The sequence below is a fragment of the Eulemur rufifrons genome, chromosome 5 (genome assembly GCF_041146395.1).
Source record: "Eulemur rufifrons isolate Redbay chromosome 5, OSU_ERuf_1, whole genome shotgun sequence".
In the NCBI taxonomy this organism is placed as follows: domain Eukaryota; kingdom Metazoa; phylum Chordata; class Mammalia; order Primates; family Lemuridae; genus Eulemur; species Eulemur rufifrons.
The window spans coordinates 50,239,604-50,266,135 of record NC_090987.1 but is presented as its reverse complement, the minus strand read 5'-3'; the positions used below and the strand labels follow the sequence as shown (position 1 = coordinate 50,266,135).

The 26,532-nt window shown below is 37.2% G+C and overlaps 1 protein-coding gene across 3 annotated transcripts in view; it reads left to right on the top strand.

Moving 5' to 3' along the window:
* PPP4R1 (protein phosphatase 4 regulatory subunit 1) overlaps nucleotides 1–26,532 on the top strand; it is a 65,010-nt gene that overhangs the window by 35,858 nt on the left and 2,620 nt on the right. For all 3 annotated transcript variants that reach the window (XM_069468270.1, XM_069468269.1, XM_069468271.1), the window contains 9 exons: nucleotides 3,639–3,766; nucleotides 9,926–10,425; nucleotides 17,028–17,197; nucleotides 18,483–18,578; nucleotides 20,057–20,242; nucleotides 20,854–21,015; nucleotides 23,554–23,654; nucleotides 26,031–26,151; nucleotides 26,246–26,380. In XM_069468270.1, coding sequence (XP_069324371.1) covers nucleotides 3,639–3,766; nucleotides 9,926–10,425; nucleotides 17,028–17,197; nucleotides 18,483–18,578; nucleotides 20,057–20,242; nucleotides 20,854–21,015; nucleotides 23,554–23,654; nucleotides 26,031–26,151; nucleotides 26,246–26,380 — 1,599 coding nt within the window. The remainder of the gene's footprint in view (nucleotides 1–3,638; nucleotides 3,767–9,925; nucleotides 10,426–17,027; nucleotides 17,198–18,482; nucleotides 18,579–20,056; nucleotides 20,243–20,853; nucleotides 21,016–23,553; nucleotides 23,655–26,030; nucleotides 26,152–26,245; nucleotides 26,381–26,532) is intronic.

Below are 26,532 nucleotides of genomic sequence, written 5' to 3'. Positions count from 1 at the left end.
TTTCAAATCTACTGTTGAGCTTACATAGTGAATTTTTTATTTTAGTTACTGGACTTTTCAACTCCAGTCTATTTGGTTCTTTTTTTTTTTTTTAATAAATTTTTTTTATTTTAGCATATTATGGGGGTGCAAAAGTTTAGGTTACGTATTTTGCCCTTGCCCCCCACCCCCGCCAAATCAGAGCCTCAAGCTTGTCCATCCCCTAGACGGTGCACATTGCACTCATTATGTATGTATACACCCATCCCATCCCCACCCCTGGTTCTTTTTAAATAATTTCTCTTTATTGATATTATTCTCTGTTTGATGCAACATTGTCCCCATACCTTCCATTACTCTGTGATCATGCTTTCCTTCTGTGAACGTATTTATAATGGCTACTTTGCAGACTTTTTTTTTTTTTTCGGTTTGAAATCTGATTGCTCTCACGTGCAGTTTCTGATGCATGATTTTTTTCATTTTCCTAACACGGATTTTTCTTTGCATGCCTTGTAATTTTTTATTGGAAACTGGGCATTTTAAATAATATAGTGTAATAACTTTGGTATTGGTTGTCCCCTCTCCCCCCAAGGCCTATTATTATTTGCTTGTTCATTTAGTGACTAGCTTTTGTATACTTCAGTGCAGCCTGTTTCCCTCCTCCAGGAGACACAGCTTTGGGTAAGCCCACAGTCACCCTGGGATGACAGGAATTTGGTGGGCATGGGAGGGCAGAGCCTGAGGTTTTCTTGGTGGGGAATTGCTGCCTTGTGAGCTGGAACAGCGACTGTCGGGGCGCCAGTATTCTCAGTGTGCCATGCCTGAGTAGAGCCTCTGTTTTACAAGTGGGTGTTGGGTGGAAGAAAGGACCCTCTGCCTCTCAACCGTGGTCGGCCAGGACTTGGCCTCAGCATCAGGAGCTGGGGGCTGGGAGAACAACACAGAAAGCCTGTGAGTAGGAGCTGGGGAGACAGGGAACCCCATGTTCTTGGCTACAGCAGTCCCGAGTGGGGTCTCCACCTCGCCAGGCTGGAGGAAGGGTAAGAAGGGAATGGTTTTGGTTCAGATAACACAGACTCTCAGCCTTTTTACTGAATTTTGGTAAATTTTCTTCAATGGATATTTTTTCATTTACTGTTTTCTCTTAGGACCATTTCCAGAGGCTTTGAATGATCGTTTTATAATTTTCACTTGTTTCACTGGGGAGTGAGTCAGCTGAGCTCCCATGCTGTTGTGGCAGAAATCCATCTCAGGACCTTACCACATTCATTTCCAAAGCAAAATTGACACAGAGGGAAAGACTTTTAAGCCTTAGTATTATTTTAATGTTTTTGTAATATTCTGTATAAGATTGTTAGAAAAGATTAACATAGCTTATTCGAAGTTTTCATTTTGAAACTATACTTGGTCATTGTTTTGGATCAGTAACATGCATTATTTGCTGCTAATTTGGGAATATGGATATCTTGGTCATTTTAGATATATACAGTTTTCTCTCAGTATCTGGGGGGATTGGTTCCAGGACACTCTGTGGATACCAAAATCTGAGGATTCTCAAGTCCTTTATATAAAAAGAGCGTAATATTTTCATATAACTTACACATACTCCCTGTATATTCTAAATCAGCTTTTGATTACTATAATACCTAATATAGTGTAAATGCTATGTAAGTAGTTGTTATACTGTATAATTTAGGGGATAATGAAAAGAAAAATATCTCTATGTTTGATATAGTTGTAACAGTTGTGAGCCTAAGTACATTTTCAATCTGCAGTTGGTTAAATCCATGGAGCCTACGCATACAGAGGCCCAACTGTATATCCTCTGCCTATTTGAGAGAGATACATGTACATACACTTTATGTGTGTACACACACAATAGGCATACTATTTAGGTACAAAAGAAAGAAAGAAAATGGACTTCTGTCAGAAAAATGTTAAGTTGTTTGGGGAAGATTAATCCACTGGACTGTCCCTTCTCAAAAGTTAAGCTTGAATTGAAAGGTAATTTTATTTCTGAAATTCTTTAGTACTCATTCTTTGAGTGAATTGTGGATTTTTTTAGTGGTTTTCAGAACCTTTGTTTAAAATCATTAGTTACTTCTTAAAGTCATTGGAACTAGTAAAAATAATAGTGGCTTAAAATCACTTCATTTTGAGGAGTAACTCAAAGTAGAAATGTTTTTGTAGTGTTGGAAAATTACTCAATTATATGCAATGGGATGTGTTAGAGAGTTAAGGAATTGAGATTCTAGTCCTGATCCCACTGTAATTATGGAGTGACATTGAGGAAATCATTGTATTAATATTTGGATTTCAGTTTCTGGTTTTGTGAACTCAAGGAGGTAGATTAATCTTTAACAGTGTGATTTAATTAACTCTTATTAGACACCCTTAGGTGATGTTGCTCCTCCACCTTAAACTCTTTTCATTCTAATCTAATGACAGAATAAACTTATCTAATGATTTAAATAAGTTTCGTATGTCCTTTACTGGAACAAGCTCAGAGATTTAACAATATATACAGAGAAGACTAAACTCATGCAATATAATTTAAAAAGTGTCCTTTTATGCTTTTGTGGAAGTAATGTTTGTTGATTTATAAAAGGGAAGAAAAACCCTAAATTCACAAGCTATTCTCTTCTCTGTCATGTATTCTAACCTTTTTTTTTAACCTGTTGAACCATTACAAAATGCTTCTCCAAGTAGATAAATACAAATAATAGATATGTTCTACATTTATTTGCCTTTGTAAAAATACACATATTATATAACCCTTATTTTAAAATTTGCAAAAGGTATTGTTATGCTGTTTTTCTAGAAAAGAAAGGCTAAACTTCAGAGAAATTGATTTGTGACAAAGTCAAGGTTTTAGTAACATACCAGTTTTTTGTCACGATCGCCTTTGTTGGATTGTGTCTATCCTTCCTTCCTTTCATAAAACTTCTCCTTTTCCAATGTTGTGTTTTTTAAAAAAAATCTCGATTTTAAAAATAATGTAAAAATACAACATGAAATAAAATTCTGTAATCTCCTTTTCACCCTTCCTACGTAAGACAGTCATTGATGACAGTAATACATGTTTTCAGATCTTTGTGACATATAATTTAGTCAGTATTATATTTCTGATGGATATGCATGTAGTTCTGATACATCTGCCTTGCCTTCATGTAGTAAAAAAATTATAATCTTTTCTACCTGAAAACATTAAATATATTTATAATCACATTTTATTGACTTTATTGCTTTATATCTTCTCTTTGGCATTCTTGGTTTTCTTCATTCTTTCTGTTCTTGAGTGTATAACAACAGGACTTTCTTTAGTTCTATGCAAATGTTTTACGGGATCTCATATTCAGATTATCATGGTTTAAATTTTAAAGCCAGAATAAAAACAACTGAAAGTAAATAAGAAAAAATAGTTTATAAAGATTTTAAAATCATAACTGAAGAATGATTTATAGTTTTTTTCTTTTTAATCTTAATCACATCCACAGTAGGTTTATAGTTCTGAATCTGGGTTTCTTTTAGAAAAGCTTGAGTATTATCCTAAACATACTTTTTGTATATGGAAAATAGATTATTGAATATATGTAAATGTGTGTGTGTATAAAAATCCTTTTTAAAATGTTTTATTATTGTCCCTTTTTTCTTCCTAGGTTCGCCAAGCAGCTTTTCAGTCTCTGGGACCTTTCATATCTACTTTTGCTAATCCATCTAGCTCAGGCCAGTATTTTAAAGAAGAAAGCAAAAATTCAGAAGATATGTCAGTAGAAGACAAAAATAGGTATAATTTTAAAACTTTGCTTTCCAGTTCTGCTTGTGCATATCATTTCCACTATTTTACAATAAATGTTCTTTTTGGAGAGTTTGCTATTTCTCTTGAGTATAAAAATTGGTAAATATTTTTCTAGAGTTTTATTTTACATACATTTGTTAAGCATCTTTTTTGGTTAGTTACATGCTGAATGAGAAGATGCATGTAACAGGCTTAACTTGATGCCTAGCATGTAGAAAACTCTAAACGGTAGATTCTATGATTTTTTGCTAAGTTTAAGAAATAATTAATATTTATCCAGTAAACCATCTGTTGATATTTAGAATATATGGGTAATTGTTACACAATGTATAGGTTTTTTAAAATTCATTTTTAAGCAGTAAAACTTAAGTTAGGATTACGTTTGTTTTATTTTTCTTTCCAATCAAATAATTTAATTGTGGATCTTGGGGTCTCTGTCTACAGAATGATGATTGTAATCTCTCAGTTGGGGGGAGCCCATGTGAATGATTAGTATCAACTTAGTATACTTATTAGCTAGTATATCAGTTTTCAGTGTATTAGTCTGGATAGGACAACTAAATTTTTAAATAAAACTTAAAGAGTCAACTCTGATTTTTAAAAAAATTCTTGCATTAAAAAATTTCTATTAGATTTTAATTTTTAGCATTTATTGTAATATATACTTAGGGGAAAAACTGATTCAAATCTAACTTAGTACATGGGAATGCCCACGAACTTTTACAATTATGCATTTGAAATAATTTTAGTACATGTTTTTGAAACGGTCCCTACTGTAATGCTTGAGTTACCATAGTTTCTTCTCCCTCCCTTGTCATGATGCTAATGGACATTTTCTTCTATAGGTGTTGATACTGTGATATTTGCTTTCTTGGTGTTTTGATTTGGCAGTTCTTCCTTTCTTCTCTGCTGCCTTGTTTTACCTTTTTGCCTGTTCTCCTACTGTCCTGCTGCATAGCCAAACAAACCCGAGGTACTGTTTTTTGTAAAGGAAGAAAAATCACTCAACCCTGTCTTCCTAGCAAGCAAAGTCTGTCAGTTCTTTTGAAAGAACTGCTGCAAGGAGTTTGACAGAAATGATTATGGGGAGGGGGGGATGTTATCTATTTTTCATTTTTTAAGTCAGCATACTTTTTTTTTTTTACTATCTATTTAAATGTACTGAAGATCGTTACATAACTTTTATTTATTTTTAAATCTGGAAAGGGTCTAGTAAGTGAAAGCATAAATTTACAGAGAATTATATAAGACAGAGGTCAGCAAACTTTCTGTGAAAGGCCAGATAGTAACTATTTCTGTTCTCTGTCACAGCCGCTCAGTTCTGCCTTTACAGCGTGTGAGCAGCCATAGACGTTACATGAATGAATGGGCTTGGCTGTGTTCCAGTAAAACTTAATTAACAAAAATAGTTGATGTGGCTATCAAGGCCGTGTTTGCTAACTACTGGTAGATAGCATTATTGGAAGAGCTATTTAAAGGTAGTTTAATTCTTAATTCTTCTTCCGCTGCAATGAAATATCTATGTATTAATTCCTATGTAGACGCTATTTGTAGCATTGGATCTTTACTATATTATTAAACTGTATTGAATTATGTTAATGGTATAGTAGAGGGAAGCAAGAATTCCTAGCTAAGGAAGAAGTTGCTTTAAATATTGTAAAAGTTTTTATATAGTTTGACTTCCTACCTTTATGAAGAAGTAGTCCTATGTATTATTCAGTCAATCTCAGCACCATTAGTTTGTTGCCCTCCCTTAAGTACCATACTGGCTTTTGTTTTAAGCAGTCTTAAAACTGTTGTGTTATTTAAGATTGATGGATTATGCAAAAAATAACTGAGCACCTACTATGAACCAGAAACTGTAGAAGGAAAGATAGAACTCGATTCCTATTGTCAAGGTTCTCTCAGTTTCCTAGAATTAAGGTTTCTCAAACAAATATCTTATAAAGTACAAGCAAGTTTTTTGCAATGTATTTCCACTATTGTTTATTTATTGTATAGTGTTTCATCTGACCCTGGAAACATTTACTATCATTTTAATACTCTTTGAAGCATTTATTGATTATAAACATCTGACTTAGATTTATCTTTTACTCTCCCTGGATCAGGCTATTAATACTTCTTTGAAAGTGCTGATAAAAGCTACTTCCAGAAGCAGGATTAAACATTCAAATTGGCATTTAAAAAGTATATAAAATAAACGTTTTCTTATATTTAGTGAAACAATTATATTGTTCTCTGAATGTACTGTGCTCTTTTGGTTCTCCCTGTTTTTTGCACTTGCTGCTCTCTGGGAAGTGTCTTGTTTCATCCATACCCTCATTTAACAAAGTGAATGTCAGCAAGTTTGCTGTCTCGAATCACTACCTCCAAGAATCCTTTCCTGACTTTTCCAGGAAGTTCAGAGCTTTGTCTTTGTTGTCAGTAGCACTGGAATTAGAGCACTAATTTTTAATCATATCTTTTTAATTATGTATTTGCATATATAACCCAGTAGACTCCAAATTCATCCAGTGTAGCAGTGTAGTTTTTATCTTTGTTTATACTAATACCTTCACTGTGCTTGGTACATAGTTGGCACGTAATACATCTTGAATAAATTCTAAGGAAATATGGATGTGATCTCAAAAACCTAAAGTAACTGAACCACTTATGCTGGGTTTTGTCAGTTTAGCTTAATGCTAACTATGTGAAAATAAAATCAGTAGTTATTAGCACAAATTCGGAAGTATTTCACTAATGTTAAAACTTCATTTAGGCCAAGTGCGGTGGCTCACACCTGTAATCCTAGCACTCGGGGAGGATGAGGTTGGTGGATCGTTTGAGCTCAGGAGTTCGAGACCAGCCTGCGCAAGAGCAAGACCCCCATCTCTGCTAAAAAAAAAAAAAGAAAGAAAGAAAGAAAGAAATTATATGGACAGCTAAAAATATATATAGAAAAATTAGCTGGCCATGGTGGCGCATGCCTGTAGTCCCAGCTACTCGGGAGGCTGAGGCAGGAGGATAGCTTAAGCCCAGGAGTTTGAGGTTGCTGTGAGCTAGGCTGACGCCATGGCACTCTAGCCCGGGCAACAGAGTGAGACTCTGTCTCAAAACAAAAAAAAACAAAAAACTTCATTTAGTTAATTCATAGTACTTGGAAGATGTATCCTGGAGAGTTTTCTTGGCTTTCATTTCAGGATACAGTGTTTTTTTAGCCAGATGTTCTGTAAGTCATTTTCCCCATGAAATACTTGTGCTTAATTTTTTAGGCCCATTATCTGTAGTCGGGAACTCTGAGGATATTAATTGTAAACTTAGGCATGAAAAGAAACTTAAGGTTCTCTTTAATTAGGTTCTCTTTTGTGTATTTTAAATGGAAGTTTCTTAAATTTGTCAGACAGTAGAAGAAGCCTTACAGGTTTTACCCATTTGCTCCTCCTTGCTGAAACAATATCTTATTAAAATTTTTAAAATTTAGTTTGAATGATTTTAGAAAAATTACAAAAATACCACAAAGAATTCCATATATCCTTCATCTAGATTCTCCAGATACTAACCTTTGACCATATTTATTTTATTTTATTCTTTTTTTTGAACTCTTTGAAAATAAGTTTTAGACATGTTTTTTTTTTACCTTTCTTACTTTACTGCGAATTTCTTTAAAACACAGGTGTTAATACATAACTGTAGTCTAATTACCAAAATTAGGAAATTAACATTGACACAATACTGTTATCTAATCTGTAGACTTTATTCACATTTTACCAATTAGCCTACTAATTTTCTTTATAACAAAAGGGAATAAAATGATATATTTTTTAATAAGGACTAGATGGGAAATACATAATTCCTACACATATAAAAGGTACATTTATTTTATATAACAGCACTAGCTTCAAGAGCTTCTTTGGAGGGAAAAGGATCTTATATAGGTTATCTATATCAATCCCTCATTTTTATGAATAAGGAATAAATGAGGAATCTTCTATGAAGCTCAGAGTTTTATATTAATGCCAGTTCTGGGTTAAGAACTCGCAGTCCAGTGTTTTCACAGTTGTGAAACAGTTGTGTTATATATACATACCATGTATTTTGTAGGTACAAGACTGGAAGAGAAACACCAGAATTTAAAATGCTATCACTGTGTGTTATGTTTTCAGATAAGTTATTTTTGTTTATCTGTATTTCTTAAAAAATCACATTTGTGAAAATATGGTTTTGAAAATGAGCATTACTATGTATATGGTGGCTATTTAACTGGGAGCTCACATAGGTGTTAACATCACCCTCATTTTGCACAGTCCTATTAAGCCTCCTATTAAATATCTTTTATTGTGTATATTTAAAGGCACACAACGTTTTAAGGGAGCACCCTTCGTTTTTTCCCTGTACTCACCTTACAAATTTACGTACGTATTCATCCATCCTTATTTCCATTTCATGTTCCTTAGAAAAAGTGTCTCCTCACCTGTTTAATCTGTCCGCTTGTGTTCTTGAAGCCTGTGTTCTTTCTTCTCTGAAAGACATTGCTTTATTAGTTACTCTGTCTGTCTCTTCCAGTTCCTTCATCTCTTCTCACCTCTGAACCTGAACCCATTATCTTTCTCATTAAACTCTTCTTGCATTTTTCACTTTCAGTTGGTGCTGCCAGCTCCATTCAATTGCCCTGGCCAGAAATCTGCAAACCTTCCCACATTCCTCCCTTTGTTTCTCACTTTCAGCATGCAGTGAGTGAAAATGTCCTGTTGATTTTGTCCCCATTTCAGTGTGTTTACTTCTTATGTAACCCTGAAAACACTACCTTCATCAGAACGTCATCTCCCACCTTCACATCTGTAATTCCTGCCTTCTCTCTTACCTCCAACTCATTTTCTGCACTGTTTCCACGATGGTCATTAAAAAACAGCAGATCTAATAATACCGTTGCCTTAATTCCTACATGATTTCCTGTACCCTGGGGTAAATTCCCGAGGTATACAGGTGTGGATTACCGTGTTTCCTGCGACGTCTTTCATCCTTGCCATCATCATTCCCTTCTCTTACCTGCAGTAAACTCACTGCTGCTTTCTGAAGGCATCTTACCTTTCTGGCACTCTTGCCTTGGCGTGTGCTATTTCTCCTTTGGTTGCTTTTTCTTCCCCTTAGCCTCATAAACATTTATTGGTTCTAAATATGACCTGTCATTTCCTCTAAAGCCTTTTAATCTCCACGCTCATCTCCACCTCCCATGTTCCGTGTGCATACATGTGTACTTAACCACTCTGCCTGGCAGTGATTTGCTTATGTATTTTTTTTTTCATATCTACTCTGATTATAATCTCAAGAGCAAGATCCGCATCTCATTCACATTTGAACCCTCAATACTGATTCATTTCTTGGCTCTTAGTAGGTGCTCAATAAATGCTTGTTAAATTTAATTGAGTCAGGTAAAATATAGGAGATAAACAATAAAACGTATTGTAGTGCTTTAGTTTAGATAATGCAGTAATCAGTGGACTTGAATTAGGAACTTGTACCCTCTGTCTTTACCAATTAAGCCATGACTTCATTTTGGGAAAACCTTTGGGAGTAGAGATGATTATTGTGGAAGAAATAAAGATAATCTTTTATTTACACTTAAGCAGATTTTAATATGTTTTGTGAGCTAGTGAATAAGTATCTTTTCTTCTGTTGTGTAAAGTTTTTTCTTTTCTTTTTTTTAAATGTAAGCAAATAGCTTTAATTCTCAGCTTTTCGATATGTCTTTAGAACAGAGTGGCAGTACAAATCATCCTAAAAATCAAATAATTTAAAAATTATATATACCTTAAAATGCATTGTAGGAATTTCTTTTCCTACTATTTTTCTTTAGTTATTTATTATTGAAATTAGCACAGTATTTTAGAACCCCAGTATTCTTAAATGTTACGTTCTCCAACTAATGTATATTGCTTGAATATCTAGACTTATGCTTAACAGGTGTTTACATCCCTGAACACAGAACAACTGATGGAAAAAGAAGCATTATAAATACTATACATATACTGCTCAGTTTGTATGGATAATCTGTAATTTTTAATGTTTAACTGGTTTAAATGCTGTATGTAATATCTCTTCATTGATTTTTTTTTCAGTAATTATTTTTATACTTTCATGTTTTTCCCTCTCCCAATGAAACAATAAAAGGATCAGAGATCAAGAAGTCCCAGAGGATGTACAAATCAGGCCAGAGGATGTTCCTTCGGATCTCTGTGTTAGTAATTCCAGTGTCAAACTGGAAAACACAGCGGAAGATAATGCTGCTGAAACATCTAGGAAATCTCCAGGTGTGGACAGCTCTTTACTTTGTACTTTGTCCTCAGAATCTCATCAGGAAGCAGCTAGTAATGAGAATGATAAAAAACCTGGAAGCTGCAAATCTACATTATGCACCAGTTCACAAGATTCAGCTCTCTTAGATCAGGAATTGTACAACTCCTTCCATTTCTGGAGGACTCCTCTTCCTGAAATAGATCTAGATATAGAGCTTGAACAGGACTCTGGGAAAACACTCAGCCCAGAGAGACCAGAGAAAACGTCTGAAGTCCCCATGCCAACTTCTCCAAACATCACCATGGCTACCAGAAAGGAACTTGAAGAAATGATAGAAAATCTAGAGCCCCACATTGATGATCCAGATGTTAAAGGTATGGAAAAATCAATCAAGTTCTTTATTCTAAAATTGATAAAAATGTTACTTTCTGGCTTTGGAAATTTTTTGTTTCTTAAAAATTGCCTTTTAAAAATTTATTATGACCATCATGATGCATTCTTAAATCCTCTTGATAAATGCAATTAATCTGATTTGGGGGAAATTTCATTTAAGATAGGCTGATCATTGTATTCCTTCCTGTGGTATACACAGATTTGTTAATGTACAAATCACTCTTAGAAATTTTGAGTTATTCACACAATGTTTTATAATTTTGAATCTTCAGCCATGCCTTAACTATTTGCTCATTGTCTCATTAGTTTTGTTTATAAAATAGCATTGGATGCATTGTTGTTTTTTAAGGAAAGACTATCATCTATTAACAATGAACAAAGATCTATCTCCATTTTTCTGTGGAATGTGATGTTTTAAGAGCTATAGACCTGCAAAGATAAAAAAAAAAAAAAAAAGAGCTATAGACTTTTACAAGAGTTTAAATTTGTTTTTCAATTTTGACTTTTTTCAGTTGGTGACACTTACTTCACCTAGATTCCTTCATTATTAACAACAGTCCCAATGGTTTTCTATCTTAAAATGAAATGTTACTTGTTATTAAATGGAGTCTGTGTTCTAAGTAAATCAGTTGGTCTGCCTGCTGGAGGTTAGGAAGTAGTTTACAGTCAGTGGGGCAGACTCTGATGAAGATGTTATCTTTTACTCCTTTGAACATCATGACCTTCCTGATAACTCTTTATAACCATTTAGTGAAATATGAAATATTTAAAACAAAAAAATTTCTTTTGAAAAAATCCCATAACTACCAGGTCTTCAGATCTTACATCACTTTAGATTTTGTTTTTCCATATTAGTTCCAAAGCTAAAATTTCTAAACTATCTGTTCAATGTTGGGAAGTATTTGTTTTTAAAGCAGTTAAAGTGATACTTTCAGTATCCTTCTAAAATATAAACCTTGTTATGTTTAAACTTTGAAAGTTGTGTCAGTATGATTCAGTTAACAGTTGCCTTTATTTGCTTTAATTTATTAAGATTTTTAGAGATTTCCTATTATAATTTTATACCTGCGGTAAAATTTAGATGATCTGATTAAAGCCTAGTTTTATATCCTTGATTCTTGAAAGTTATTTTAATTTAACTGACATGATCAGTTTCTTTTTTTTAACCTTTTTTTTAATTGGGGTAGAATTTGTTTCAGTAAAATTTAACTTTTGAATGGATGCTTCTCTGAGATTTGACAAACACAGTTGAGTAACAACCACAATAGTCAAGATATGGAATAGTTCCACCATCCCAGAAGTCCCTCATGCCCATCTCTAGTGAGTTCTCCTGTCCCCAGCCGTTAGTAAGCACTGGGCTTCCTGTGACTTTGCCTTTTCCAGGATGCCACATAAACAGGCTGTAGCCTTTTTGAGTCTGACTTGTCACCTAGCAAAATTTACCTTGTTGCATGTAATCATAGTTTATTCCTTTTATTTTCTGAAACAAGGGCAAGAACAGAGGGCCAAATATTGTCAATAGAAGACCCTGTTTTAAAAAAAAAATCTTTCACAGTAGATTATTATTTTTTATGAAAACCTCACCACTCTCCTTTCTTTGCTTCACTCCTTGTTTTTTTCTTCCTGTCATTGATACCTCCCTTGAACCAGTTTTCCATATTTTATGATAACTTGATGATATAGCAAGTGCTCAGGTTTTTTGTTTTTTTCAACAAATTAAAATCTTCACCAAAATCTTGCTATAACAGTCTCCTTCTGTCCTTCTACTTCCACCCCCTAGTTGAGGAGAATTGAGTCACAGAGAATTATACCTAAAAGTAAGGACATTCACAGCAAGGACAGTCAAATCTTGATGAGTGTTAATGCCTCTATAACTTTAAACTATTTAAATGTTTTATTCTTATTTATCAACTTAAGTTTGTTAAGTTCATCAGACTTGAATAACTGGTATTTTATTTTATTATTTTTATGGAAAAAAGATTGCCAGCTAGGCTTTAAGCCTATTCTTGGGGCTGTCATTGTACAGTACCTGCTAGTTCTCTGACACATAGTGGGCACTTAAATATTAATTGAAATACTGAGTGAACTGCTTTAAAATTTTCTTTCAACAATTAAGCAAAAAGTAATATACATAGTTAACTTTTTTAAAAACCTACATGTTACATACATACAAGCTTCACAATATGACTTTCTGTTTCAGAAGATGGCTAGTATTGTTGGTACTGTAAAGTTATAAGCTACAATTGAAAGATTTCAATACAAATACAGGCTACCTTGGAGATGTTACTGGTCCAGTTCCAGAACACTGCAATAAAGCAAACATTGCAAAAAAGCGAGTCACATGAATTTTTTCATTTCCTAGTGCATATAAAATTTGTACTATCTTGTAGTCTATTGAATGTGTAATAGCTTTATGTCTATAAACATAATGTACTTTACCTTAATTAAAAAATACTTTATTGCTAAAAACTGCTAAGGATCATTAGCCTTCAGCAAGTTGTCATCTTTTTGCTGGTGGAGGGTCTTTCCTCAATGTTGATGGCCGGTGACTAATGAAGGTGATAGTTGCTAAAGGTTGGAATGGCTGTAGCAGTTTCTGAAAATAAGACAACAGTGAAGTTTGCAGCTTTGATTGACTCCCCCTTTCACGAAAGAGTTGTCTATAGCATGCAATGCTGTTTGATAGCATTTTACCCACAGTAGAAATTCTTTCAAAATTAGTCTTCTCAAACCTTGCCACTGCTTTATCAACGAAGTTGTTATAATATTCTAAATCTTTGTTGTCATTTCAATAATGTTTGCAGCATCTTTACCAGAAGTAGATTTCATCTTAAGAAACTGGCTGGGCGTGGTGGCTCACACCTGTAATCCCAGCATTTTGGGAGGACAAGGTGGGAGGATCACTTGAGGCCAGGAGTTCAAGACTAGCCTGGGCGACTTAGCAAAAACTCGATCTCTACAAAAATTTTTTAAAAATTAACTGGGCCTGGTGGCTCGTGCCTGTAGTCCTAGCTACTTGGGAGGCTGAGGCAGGAAGATCACTTGAACCCAGGAGTTCGAGGTTACAGTGAGCCACTGCACTCCAGCCTGGGTGACAGATCAAGACCTTGTCTCAAAAAAAAAAAAAAGAAGAAGAAGAAAAAAGATACCACTTTCTTGGCCATCCATTCACATTTGATCCTGAGATTGCAGCAGTTCAGTCACATCTTCAGGCTCCACTTCTAATTCTAGTTCTCTTGCTATTTCTACCACGTCTGCAGTTACTTCCTCCACTGAAGTCATGAACCCCTCAAAGTCATCCATGAGAACTGGAGTCAACTTCTTCCAAACTCCTGTTAATACTGATATTTTGACCTCCTCCCACAATCACAAATGTTCTTAATGGCATCTAGAATGGTGACCCCTTTCCAGAAGGCTTTCAGTTTACTTTGCCGAGATCCATCAGGGAAATCACTCTATGTGGCAGGTATAGCCTTATGAAATGTATTTCTGAAATAATAAGATTTGAGAGATGAAATGACTCCTTGATCCATGGACTGCAGAATGTATGTTGTGTTACCAAGCATGAAAACAGCATTCATCTCCTTGTACATCCCCATCAGAGCACTTGGGTGACCAGGTACACTGTCAATGAGCAGTAATATTTTAAAGGATTCCTTTTTTCTGAGCAGTTGGTCTCAACAGTGGGCTTGAAATATTCAGTAAACCATGCTGTAAACAGATGTGCTGTCACCTAGGCTTGTTATTCCATTTCTGGAGCACAGAGAGTAGATTTAACATCATTTTTAAGGGGGCCCTAGGATTTTCGGAATGGCAAGTGAACATTGGCTTTAACTTAACGTCACCAGTGGCATTAGACCCTAATGAGAGTCAGCCTGTCCTTTGAAGCCAGGGTTGACTTCACCTCTCAAGCTAGGAAAGTCAGATAGTGTCTTCTTCCAATATAAGGCTGTTTTGTCTGCATTGATAATCTTTTTTTTGGTTTTTTTTTTTTTGTTGTTGTTGTTGTTTTTTGTTTTTGAGACAGAGTCTCACTCTGTTGCCTGGGCTAGAGTGCCATGGTGTCAGCCTAGCTCACAGCAACCTCAAACTCCTGGGCTCAAGCGATCCTCCTGCCTCAGCCTCCCGAGTAGCTGGGACTACAGGCATGCACCACTATGCCCAGCTAATTTTTTCTATATATATTTTTAGTTGTCCAGCTAATTTCTTTCTGTTTTTTTGGTAGAGACGGGGTCTCGCTCTTGCTCAGGCTGGTCTCGAACTCCTGAGCTCAAATGATCCACCTGCCTCGGCCTCCCCGAGTGCTAGGATTACAGGCGTGAGCCACCGTGCCCGGCTAATAATCTTTTGTTTAGTGTAGCCACTTTCATCAATGATCCTAACTAGATCTTCGGGTAACTTACTGCAGCTTCTCCATCAGCACTTGCTGCTTCACCTTGCACTTCTGTGTTATGGAGATGGCTTTTTTCCTTAAACCTCATGAGCCAAACTCTGGTAGCTTCAAAGTGCTTCTGCAGTGCTTCCCTACCTCTCTCAGCCTTTGTGAAATTAAAGATAGTTAAGGCCTTGCTCTGGATTAGGATTTGGCTTAAGGGAATGTTGTGGCTGGTTAATCTTTCCTGATCACTCAAACTGTCCATGTCAGCAGTAAGGCTATGTCCCTTTCTTATCATTTGTGTCTTCACTGGAGTAGCACTTTTAATTTCCTTCAAGAATTTTTCCTTTACATTTACAACTTGGCTAGAGGCACCAGGGGCCTGGCTTTCAGCCTGTGTAGAGACTTTGGACCTGCCTTCCTCACTAAATCATTTTGAGCTTTTGATTTAAAGTGAGAGATGTATGACTCTTCCTTTCACTTGAACACTTAGAGGCCATTGCAGGGTTATTAATTGGTAATTTCAATATTGTTGAAGTCCAAGGAGAGGGGAAGAGACGGAATGGCTGGTCCGCAGAGCAGTCAGAACACCTATAATGTTTATCAGTTAAGTTAGCTGCTTTATATGGGCAGGATTTGTGACACCTCAGAACAATTAGAATAGCAACAAAGATCACTGATCACAGATGACTATAACAGATATAATAATAATGAAAAGTTTGAAATATTGCAAGAATTACCGAAATATGGCACAGAGACACAAAATGAGCACACATGCTATAGGAAAAATGCTGCCAGTAGACTTACTTGAAGCAGGGTTGCCACACACCTTCCATCTGTGAAAAGTAGTTCTAGCTACTTGGGAGGCTGAAGCAGAAGGATCGCCTGAGGCCAAGAGTTTGAGGCTGTGGTTTGCTTTGATTGCACCTGGGAACAGCCACTGCACCCCAGCCTGAGCAACATAGGGAGACCTTGTCTCTTTAAAAAAAAAAAAAAAGCAAAACTGCAGTATCTGCCAAGTGCAACAAAACAAGGTATACCTACACTTCCCAGGGAACAGAAATGCAAACACTTAGGGCTCACACAACACACATCATAAATTGTATGTAGGACAGCCATTTTAACCTTTATTGTACTACTTTGAGTACTGTTTTGGTTTGGTTTTGGAAACTTAAAAGATCCCAAAATGGGGTTGCTGAAATCATTAAAAGGATAGTAAAAATTGAAAAATTGGAGCTGAAATTCTGAAAATGAGAATATTCCACTAGAACATTTTTGTGAGTAAACATCCTCAATGTACTTAATTTAGCAAGTAATGAATAGAACCTTATACTCTGTTTCTTGCATGTCTGTTGCCACGCACTTAATGTACTTAGACAAGAAATTTTTTAAATACTACAGCATAGTAGTAGGTTATCTTAATAAAATACTTACTGATTGTTTTAAGTAAATTTGAATTTAAAATTTTCATATTTTGAATATCTAGGTGGATTGTTACTTGGAGTAAATGCTAAGTAATATTTTTTGCTACATTTCTCATTTATTTGGGGAGGAGGAAGAATGCTTTATCTTAATTTTGAATCACCTTTGTAAGGAAGGTACAATTCAAAACCTAGGCAATGCTCATTGCCAGATTTAAGAACCACTGGTAAGTTGTCATTTTGGTTTGCTGCAAGCAGGACAGTGCTCATTTGGGATCCCGATGATTGGGACAAGTACTACTTTCATTTAAAAAAAAATTATGGAAAAATAAACTGGAATAAGTTATGAGATGTTTAAATGTAACTGCAACAAAAATCTTTGTAATTACCGTTGTTTTATGTTGGCAGGGTTTGTGTGACTGGTCTTCTGCTAAAATAGCTTAGTAAGTAAGCCTTGTCAGTTTGATTCATACACTACCAAAACATAGTTAACTTACACTGAAATTGACTCCTTTTAATAAACTGGAGGTAGCTCCAGCAACTAGATAGCATTCTCTTTTCATACTAACGCAGAATAATGTATAGTAGCAGATAAACATTTTTAATCTCATGAAAGCATATTAGTTTTCTTCTTTTTCTCATGAAGGACTAATGATTTACCACAGTAGAATTTTTTTTCAGCTTTTTGATGGCAGTGTCAAAAAAGTATACATTTCATTGATAATGTACAATGCAAGTGGAGAATATTGCAGTTGTGTTTCTCACTGCTTCCTTATTTTGCCCACAGCACAAGTGGACGTGCTGTCTGCTGCGCTGCGCGCGTCCAGCCTGGATGCTCAGGAAGAGACCAGTACAGAAAAGAAAAGTGATTTGCAAGATGAACTGGGTATAAATGAGCTACCAAATTGTACAATAAATCAAGATGATTCTGTGCCTTTAATCAGCGATGCTGTTGAGGTAACAAACTCAGTAAAGTGTTTACCGACTGAGAGCAGTTTGAATCAGAAGTCTTTCATTGGGAAATAGTTGTAGCTAATTACTTTCAGTTAGTACATTCTGTTTGTTGCTGATTTTTTAGCTTTTCCTTTTGCATAAAGTAAAAGTAATTGTTCTTACCACATCCTGTCCTTGTGACATTAGTGTCATATGAAATGCCTGGAAAACTAAATCCCGGTCCTGTCTATATGACTATTTTAGTAGACACGATGTTAATGTAGCTCACTGCAGTGAAATAGTCTTACTGGAAACAAAGCCCTTTGTCAAGAATAATTAACTCTTCCCTTTTCTTTTTGGAGAGGTGCTTTGTTTCTGATCGGAACATTTCACTGCAGCAAGCAACACAGTATTCTGAGCAGAAGATCGGGACTTGAGGCCATGTTGCGGAGGGCCAGTGGCATTATCTGGACTCTGGAGTGTGAGGGTGGGTACTGTTCTAGCACCGTCTTCCCTGTGTACTTGTAGCTGTTCTGTATGATCCTTCCTAATTTCCTGCTACGTCCCCATCAAGCCAGCATCGTTTGGCATTGGTATTTCTTACCCCTTGTTTATACAAACTCAGAGAAGGAGTGCACCACCGATTGCCAGAATCAAATGGTCACAGACTGTAGTGGCTTGAATGACAAGCTCAGGAAAGAGCCTACACAAATGTTGGGGCTGGCAAGAGGGTTTTTAGAGCTCTAGTGTATTTCTGTTTTGCTTTTTGTTAGGTGACATCTGGTATAGTTAGAAATCTGTATAATACCAATGCTTTGGATTGAAACCTTGACCATTTTTTTGAGATTTGAATACTATATCTATATTTTAGATACAGATGTTTTTGGTTATTGCTTTGGGGGCTGTTAAAAAATATATATTTTGAAATTAGATATTAACAGCCAAGAATAGAAATAGAATAAAAACTGCATATAAATACCCCATGGTCTCTAAAACAGTTGAGCAGAACTCACTCAATAATATTTTATTAATATGAGTAAGGTAATTTGAGCTATTTTGGTCATTTCAAAATTACTTTTTAATTACTCTCATTTTCCTGGAATTTGTTTCCATACATTTGGCAACTTATTCAGCACATTTGATTTAAGGCAGGGAAAGTTCTTACAAGGTCTTAGTATGTTTATAAACTTTTAAAACATGAGGAATGTATATGTATATCTTTTGTCAATCTCGAAAGGTAAGTAACTTAGTAAGATAGTTTAAGTGAAGAAAATTTGGGACAGCTCTAAGTAGACATTTTTCCTAACAGAGTGTGGACTCCGCTCTTCACCGTATTCATGACGATTCAGACTTGAGCACCAGTAGTGGTCTCAGCCCTGATGAGGAAAGGAGAACTAAAGTTCAAGTGAGTGACAAAAAATGTTCTTTTGTGTGTGTTCTTAATTTTTCTTTCAAAGCCCATTTCTGATCTAAGTCATATTTTCACTAAGAAAATTAAAACAAGAGAACAACACACAAGCACAGATGTTCCCCTTCCCACCCATGAGCCCCTTCTTCATTCAGAGTGACCACAGATCACAGTCCTGCCGTATCTCTTGATACAATTTTGTGTGCACATAAACATGCACGTGTGCCCTTTTTTATCTTTCAGAGACACCTATAAGCATCCCATCCTACCTAGGTATTTCCCCATGCCTAAGTTGCCAAGAGTTACAAAATACAGCTCCGGCGGGCGGTGGCTCACACCTGTAATCCCAGCACTTTGGGAGACAGAGGCAGGAGGATCACTTGAGGCCAGGAGTTTGAGACCAGCCTGAGCAACATGGCAAGACCCCATCTACACACACACACACACACACACACACACACACATACACACACACAAATACAAATACAATTCAATTTCAGAAATTAAAATATGAAAAAAATGGCTCAAAGCTATTTTAAAGTGCCATCAATAACAGGTACAAGGAAAATACACCTACGGAATCATTGGAATATGCCTTGTCTTGCTCTTCGTTTCTTTTCTAAAAATGTATCTTGGGACGCTTTCCTCTGAGCACACCAGGACACCCTCGCAGTGGCACAGCACAGGTCCTCACCACACCTGTCTTCCGTTGTAAGAGTCGTTCCAGAGATGCTTCCAGTTGTAGTTTTGCTTTCATGTCACAAGCAGTGCTATGTTTATTGTGATTTTCTACACATGTTGTTTACTTCTGGGACTATATTATTGGAAGATTTCCTAGATCAAATGCTATATGTTCTTTATTGTTATTTATTAAAAATGGAGTTAGTATTCATAGTGATTTTTTTGTTCTTTTCCTTTTTTGAAGACAGGGTTTTGCTTTGTTGGCTAGGCTACAGCGCAGTGGCCTGATCATAGTTCACTATAATCTCCAACTCCTGGACTCAAGCAATCCTCCTCCCTTAGCCTCCTGAGTAGCTAGAACTACAGGCATGCGCCACCACACCCAGCCAATTTTCTAGTTCTTTTATAGAGACGGGGTCTTGCTGTGTTGCTCAGGCTGGTCTCAAACTCCTGGGCTCAAGCAGTCTTTCTGTTGCAGCCTCTTAAGTAGCTGGGATTACAGGCATGCACCACTATCCCTGACTATTTCTGTTTTAAGATGTTATTCATTGTTGTTCTCCTGGAGTTGCTTTTATTTATATTTATATATATATATATATATATATATATATATGTTTGCCTTAGCATGTTTTTCTCTCTAGTTATTAGATACCGGAAAATTTGACATTAGTTTTTTTCCTGCTATTTAGGATGCTGTGTTAAAATCTATATATTTAAAATTAATTTTGCCTAATTTATGTTTAAAGTGCTCAAAGTGCGTCTAAATGCTGAATCGCTCTCTCTCTCTTCATCAGGATGTTGTACCTCAGGCTTTGTTAGATCAGTATTTATCTATGACGGACCCCTCTCGTGCACAGACGGTTGACACTGAAATTGCTAAGCACTGTGCATATAGCCTCCCAGGGGTGGCCCTGACGCTTGGCAGACAGAATTGGCACTGCCTCAGAGAGACGTATGAGACTCTGGCTTCAGACATGCAGGTGGGTGCAGCAGTTAAAGAATTAGCAGAATCGGCATGTGGAAGGCATAGTGTTTTGCCTTTCAAAACCTAGAGTTCCTGTTTGTATTCTAGCACGTATTTAGTGTTGCAGGAAATTGCGTACGGAGCAGCTGGAAGGTAATACCAGACAGTGTTCTTTTTGCACTGTCAGAGTTCCACAATTTGGCTTCTTCATTTTTACTTAAAGCAATAGAAATTGATATGACATTCAGCATACCTAAGTTCCTGACTTACAAATATGTAAAGTAGGAATGGTACTAGGTAGCCTTTGACACGTGGGATGTCTGTACATTGGGGTCTAATGTTAAGAGAACTACAAAAAACTATTATTACTAATGATTTGCAAGGATTTTTTCCCTTCATAAATGAAAAGGAGATAATACCTATATACTATGCAGGGCTTAAGAATTTTGTCACACCTTTTGATACATAACAGGCATTTAAAACTTAGTATCTATTATTACTACAATTCTGATTTAATTTTTTGAGATGAATAACATTCAGATATAAATTAGCCGTCATATATTATCTAAAAGTTAAAGTACTGAGCACTTTGTGTCTAGCTTGCTAATGCAGTTTTCATTTCTGCAGTGGAAAGTTCGACGAACGTTAGCGTTCTCCATCCATGAGCTTGCGGTGATTCTTGGAGATCAGTTGACAGCTGCAGATCTGGTTCCAATTTTTAATGGATTTTTAAAAGACCTTGATGAAGTCAGGATAGGTGTCCTTAAGCACTTGCATGATTTTCTGAAGGTAACTTTTCAATTCCTTGCATACGGACGCTCTAAAATTCTACTGTAAATCTGAAGCTTTATCTTCTGCTATTACCAAGATAGGTTTCTGTATGTCCCTATGTAAAAAAATATAGCCATGAGTTGATGGTAAGATATGACTTAATAAATAAATAGTCCCATAGTTATGCTAAATTTTGTTTTTAAAACAATGTTAGGTCATAGTTACAAATATTTGTCCCTTTTTTATTTTTCAAAGTTATTGACTAAAATGTATGTAAAAAAAATTTTATGATCTACAGCCCTCAGTATATGTGGCAGATTGGTTTCAGGACCCCCACGTATACCCAAATCTATACATACTCAAGTCCTGCAGTTGGCCCTCCACGTACACAGGTTTCACATTCCTTGATCTGCATTTGGTTGAAAAAAATCTGTGTTTAAGTGGACCCACGAAGTTCAGGGTCAACTGTATATCAAGTTTGGAGGCTTTACAGTGTTTAAGGAGTCTGAGAATTTACCTTTGGCCCTCGCTCCTTTGATACAGGATCTGTGGTCTCCAAAGCCCCATTTTTTTTTTTTTTTGAGACAGAGTCTTGCTCTGTTGCCCAGGCTAGAGTGCCGTGGCATCAGCCTAGCTCACAGGAACCTCAAACTCCTGGGCTCAAGCAATCCTTCTGCCTCAGCCTCCTGAGTAGCTGGGACTACAGGCATGCGCCACCATGGCCGGCTAATTTTTTCTATATACTTTTTAGTTGTTTGGCTAATTTCTTTCTATTTTTAGTAGAGACGGGGTCTCGCTCTTGCTCAGGCTGGTCTCGACCTCCTGAGCTCAAACGATCCACCCGCCTCGGCCTCCCAGAGTGCTAGGATTACAGGCGCGAGCCACCGCGCCCAGCCTAAAAAGCCCCAACTTTTGACAAATTATTCAATCCTGGAATTAAATAAATTAAAAACTATTGTTTTTTAGACTTCAGCCTTGAAATTGACTCTCATAATTCTAAGGTTTGAGGTACAGAAGTAATCTAATTTTTAAAAATCATTGATACCTTGTTATATTTTATATAGATCATACTGAAATTTTTCCAATTATCCCAATAACGTCCTTTATAGCTTTTCTGCCCTGGATTCAGAATCTTATCAGTAAGTGTGTATTGAATTTAAATGTTTCTTTAGTCCTCTTAAACTGTGAACACTTACCCTGACTTTCTGTTTTTAATGTCATTGGCATTTTTGAAGAGTCTAAACCAGTTGTTCTGCAGATTGCCTCTCAGTTTGAATTTAAGTGTTGTTACAGTTTGATTCTGGGTAAACGGGGTTTTTTTGCAGGCATAGTACCTGTCTGTACAGGTCAGCATTTTTTAACATCAATGTGGACGCTAGTATTTTTTTAAATTCAGTGTAATATAATGTAATCCACTTCTGTCCTCTGTTTTAAGCATCACAGTTGGCCAGTGGGAACCCCTTAAACTGCCTCTTGTGTCCTTTCCACTTGCCTGTCTCCTTGTTTTAAAGCATGTCCTTGCTGTCGGGCCCCGTTTCTCCTCGCCTCGCCCCAGCCTGGAGTTAGCTGTTTCTCCAAGGAGCCTGGCCCTTTTTAGTGGAGAATGGTCTTTAGAAACCAAGATCTGGGCACTAGATGTGCTCACTGCTCCCGGGGTATTATTTCTTTTAGGCTTTTTCAGGGTACAGGAGCTAGGAAGTTTGTTGGGTTTTTTATTGAATTAAGTTCATATTGAAACGAACTACTTCCAGTCTGATACCATTTCCTCTCCTTTCTTCACGTTATTTTTTTAATTTTCTCTTATGGTAAACCCTCTAGTCTTAACAACATTAATATATTTAGTCATTTGCTCAATTCGACAGCATAATGTGAAATAGTTTCAGAATCCCTCTACCAATAATAACACCAACATCAAATCAACTAACTAACGTGAAGATTTCCTTCAGCACATTCTGTCATTAAAACCTATCCCATGAAGGTGCACGAGCAGAGTACTAAGTGCAGCCTTGTGTGATTGTTATCTGTTTGATTTACTGTTAGATTTACTTGCTTCCATTTGTATAAAATTTCAGGGTTTTCCCTCTTGTTGACTATAAACCTACTTTTAAATATTTATAGAGCAGCTATTAGGATACATTTCTTTTTATTTTTTTCACGAAATAAATACTGAGTACCTGGTATGTGCCGTGATAGTGCTACACAACTGGGCTCACGTGGGACTAAGAGCATAATCACTGTCTGCAGGGAGTCCATGATAGCCAGGGTGTGGCGTGAACAGACAGGAGCAGCACCGTAAACAAGCCGTGCCCGGGGTCCTGTGGGCTTCAGTGCAGGCCACTGACAGGCTCAAGAAACAAAGATTCCAAAAGAACATGACTCCTGAAGGCAGATGGAATTATTCAGGGAAAATGAATTTAATACCAATTTTTAAAACAACTAAATATAGGTACTACATTTCTTCTTCCGAAGAATTAACCATATCACTTGTAGACTATTTTCAAGCACTCAAGTGAAAGGAATAATGTCTATGCCTTGTCCTGGTTTTTGTTGCTTCAGCTTCTTCATATTGACAAAAGAAGAGAATACCTTTATCAACTTCAGGAGTTTCTGGTGACAGATAATAGTAGAAATTGGCGCTTTCGAGCTGAACTGGCTGAGTAAGTTCTCACAGTTTATTAGATTATGTTTTATGGGGTATGTATTTACTTCATTTTTACCTTTTCTGAATTTTTTCATTTGTGTAGATCCAAGTTTCCTGTCTGGTATCCCATTCCTTTAACATTTGTTATAATACAGGTCTTGCTGGCAACGAATTTTCTCAGCTTTTTTTCTTTCTTGAAAAAAATCTCCATGTAGCCTAATGTTTTCTAGAGTTATCCATGTTATAGCGTACACTCAAACCTTCATTCCTTTTTATGGTTAATATTCCATTTTATGGATGTACCACATTTTTCAATCCATTCTGGAGGTGGACTTGCTGAGTCATGTGGCAAATCTGTGTTTGTTGAGGAACTGACAGACTTTTCCATAGCAGATGTTCCGTTTTACGTTCCCATCGGCAATGTATGAGAGTTCCAGTTTCTCTGCATCCTGACACTTGCTATTTTCCAGTTTCAAAATTACAGCTATTCTAATGGGTGTGAAGTAGCATCTGCCTGTGGTTTTGATTTGCATTTCTCTAATGACTGATGTTGAGCACTTTTGCATATTCTTGTCAGCGATTTGTATATATTCTATGGAGAAATGTCTGAGTCCATTCCCTATTTTTAAATTGGGTTGTTCATCTTAAACTGTGTTGAGTTATTGAGTTGTAAGAGTCCTTTATATATTTTGGATTACAGACCTTACTTACCTGTATTTTTAAAAGAAACTTTTGCTGGGTTTAGAATTGGGGGCTGCCAGTTTCTCTTTTTTTGAATTGGGGCTTGCCCACCGTGACTCAAAATGGGCACGCCGCTCCTGCCGTTAGTGTGGGAGTGTGAGTCCATCCAGTCAGGATCAGGCTGGGTCTGGGGTTTGTTGTTGCTGTGGTTACCTTCAGTGTATTATGGGCTTTAATTTTTCTTGCTGTGGGCTGCCATTGCCATTTGCTGAGGCCGGGGGCTGGCGCTGGTGGGCTTAGAGTCTTAGCTGGAGAAGGTCTCCTGCCCCTTCACCAGGAGTAAATAGTTTAGTTCTCTTCCCCCCACTGCAGCGTGTCTTTGCCTGTGCCTGTGGGGTGCGCAGGCTTTGTGTCCCTCTGCCAGCACATACGGCTTTTGCTTTGCATGAGAAAGGGCTAGGTGTTCATGGCTGTCCCCTGACATGTCCGTCTCCTCTGCCTGCACTGAGAGACCTCTCTCCTGTTTCCTTTCCCGGTCCCGGTCTTTTTTATCAGCACTCAGGGGAGGCAAGTACCCTGTGAAAGTGGAGGATTTGCACAGGAATGCGAGCTTCCTGTGTCTGCCCCCAGCCCCCAGCCTTTGTGTAAGCCCGCACCGTGCCAGCCCCCAGCTGGCCCTGGGCAGCTGCTACAATTTTAGCTGATTTCCTCTCCCCTCGTACGTGGCAGCAGGTGCCTCTTCCACCTGTGCTGTGCTCGGGGGAGACTGTTCCTGTGCCCGTCTCTCCTGGGAGAGGCACTTGCCTGTCTTGGGAAGTTAGGTTACTTGGGTGCCTTGCAACCTCAGCTCTCTGGTGGGCTCAAGAAAAGATTTTGTAATTTATACAGCTTTTTCTCATTGTAGGTTCAGAGTGACATTCTTTGTAGCTTTCTGTATCCTAAACAGAAGTTGAAGTCCTGTTTGGGATTTTTATTTTGAACTTTTGTGCCAGAAAACAAATGTGTCTCTCTCTTTGAGGATTTATGTTTATGTATATATACAGGTACATTTATCATTGCTGCATTATCTATGTTTATAGTTCACCCCTTGCTGATTAGAAATATAAATAATCTTAAACATAAAATTGGAAGAGGCACGTCTCAATCGTATCCAAGGTATTTCTTCCAGGGCGTCATCGCAGCTACTCAGGTTAGCCTGTGGGTGTTGTGAAAGTCTTCAGTTCCCTCAGACGTGGGAGGAGAGTTGCCAGAGGACCCCCCACTTCTGTTACCCCGAGATGTGTCCTGGCATTAGAGGCTGCTCAGAATCTCGACAAGTACACAGCAGGCTGCCTCAGTCTGCTCGAGCTTTCTTTTTGAGATACCTGATTAGTGGATGGAAGCTACTCAGTGTTCTAAACTGTTACTGTGGAAAAATGTGTGCTGTCTTCCAATTAACATACTAGGACACAGAATGCTACAGCTTTTGTTTTCCTTATACTCTAAGGGGAGGAGAGACTCCTTGAACTTGCAGTGTGTAAATGCATTTCCTGACACACAGGGACTGGATGTAGTTCTGTGCCGGAGAGGCCTTGCGTAATCACGCTCTTGCGTGTGTTTATCGGATGAGTGTTCAGTATCCAGTGTTACAAACCATTCACATGATTAATCTGTTTTCATTTATCTTACTGATGTTTAAACTTAATTGTCTTTTTATAATTCCTTTTTGTAGACAGCTGATTTTACTTCTAGAGTTATATAGTCCCAGAGATGTTTATGACTATTTACGTCCCATTGCTCTGAATCTGTGTGCAGACAAAGTTTCTTCTGTTCGTTGGATTTCCTACAAGTTGGTATGTATTAAACTTCTAAAATTGCAGGTCAGCAAACTATTTTATATATCCTAGAACAGAAGCTATTCCTTGCTTCCCCGTGCTACCCTCCTAGGTCAGCGAGATGGTGAAGAAGCTGCACACGGCCACACCACCGACGTTTGGGGTGGACCTCATCAACGAGCTTGTCGAGAACTTTGGCAGATGTCCCAAGTGGTCTGGTCGGCAGGCCTTTGTCTTTGTCTGCCAGGTAAGCGAGGACCTGTGCTTACTGTCTGTGGAGGTTTTTCTCCAAGAACTATGTTTCCTCTCTCACCTCCTCCCTCTCCCACACCCTCTTCCTCCTCCTCAAGGAACAGAACTTTACCACCGTCTGGCTATTTTTAGGATGTCCGTGTGTCA